The sequence below is a fragment of the Cucurbita maxima genome, unplaced genomic scaffold (assembly GCF_002738345.1).
Source record: "Cucurbita maxima cultivar Rimu unplaced genomic scaffold, Cmax_1.0 Cma_Scf00004, whole genome shotgun sequence".
Classification (NCBI taxonomy): Eukaryota; Viridiplantae; Streptophyta; class Magnoliopsida; order Cucurbitales; family Cucurbitaceae; genus Cucurbita; species Cucurbita maxima.
In genome coordinates this window covers 6,609,915-6,611,188 of record NW_019272020.1, presented here as the reverse complement: position 1 = coordinate 6,611,188, position 1,274 = coordinate 6,609,915, and the positions used below count along the sequence as shown (strand labels likewise).

Genomic DNA, 1,274 nt, shown 5'->3' with positions numbered 1-1,274 from the left:
TCTGCAGGTGGAGAATGTACTAAGGTATGGACAAGGAAGAGACAGAGGGACATTATAGAGAGGAAGAGGTTACACTATAGGACGGGGAAGAGGTAGATCTTTTGTGAACCGGTCAGCCATCAACTGTTTTCGATGTGGAAAACAAGGACATTATAAATTTGAATGTCTGGGGTTAGAAAAAATCAACTGTTTTCGATGTGGAAAGCAAGGACATTACCAATTTGAATGTTTGGGCTTAGAAAAAGAAGCTGCCAATTATGCTAAATTTTAAGAGGAAAAATTGCTAGGATGGCATACACAAAGAAAAGTAAAGTTGAAAAAGAAGGCATTTGGTTTCTCGATTCCGGATGCTCAAATCATATGACTGGGGACAAAACATGGTTCGTTAAGGTTGATGAAAGTTTCAAACACACTGTCACGTTGGGAAATAGCTCAAAATTGGTAGTTGAAGGAAGAGAGTGTCAGATTCGAAGTTGAAGGTATCACACAAACCGTGACAAATGTCTACTATGTCCCCAATCTCACAAACAATTTGCTAAGCATAGGGCAAATATAGGAGAAGCGCTTGGTGATCTTAATCAAAGAAGGAACATGCAGAATCTATCATCAACAAAGGGGCCTAATAATGAATACACAAATGATGGCGAATAACATGTTCTCAGTTCATGCAAAGATGAAGCCATTGGTTGACAAATGTTTGAAAATAGAAGATGAAGACTTGGAGGTCCAGAATATGGCGACAGAGGTAGCAGAAGCAGAGGAGATAAAAGAGAAGGAGGTCACCTGTGACAGCAAAAAGAAGTTAGAAGAAGATGCAATTAGGAGGATGGAAGAATTGATTCAAAAGAATGTTGGAGAAAGGCTAAACTCTAAAGAGACTAAATTCGAAATACAGAGGCGAATAGAGGAAGAACGCAAGAAATTGTATGATGATGTTGATGTGCAGCTTGAGAAAGTGAAAAAAGCCGCTCTTACTGCTACAAAACAAAAAGAAGAACAAGCATGGAAAGAAATAGAAGAGCTAGATAAAATGCTGAAAGAGAATAGAAGAATGGTAGAAAAAGCTAAGTGACGATTAGCTCTGGAGCAGCAGCGAAAGGAAGAAGAACTATATCGTGAGCTCGAGTTGATTCAGAGACAAAAAGAGGAGGCAGCTTGGAGAACTAAGCTAGATGATAAAAGTTTGAGTTATGTTTTGTTGGGAGTCAGTGAAGAATCAAAAGCTTCCAGACTAATGATATAGAAGCGGCAGAAGCGACAGATGAAAATATTGT

At 38.9% G+C, this 1,274-nt stretch overlaps 1 protein-coding gene across 1 annotated transcript; it reads left to right on the top strand.

The window, feature by feature from the left end:
• Positions 1-640: 640 nt before the first annotated feature.
• LOC111477732 (inner centromere protein-like) lies at positions 641-1,072 on the top strand. The gene has a single exon (XM_023121610.1). The coding sequence runs from the start codon at positions 641-643 to the stop codon at positions 1,070-1,072; it is 432 nt and encodes a 143-aa protein (XP_022977378.1).
• The last annotated feature ends 202 nt before the right edge of the window (positions 1,073-1,274 follow it).

Bases quoted from the DNA above. Each gene is read 5' to 3' on its own strand.
- LOC111477732 (XM_023121610.1), top strand. From the start codon at position 641: ATGGCGAATAACATGTTCTCAGTTCATGCAAAGATGAAGCCATTGGTT.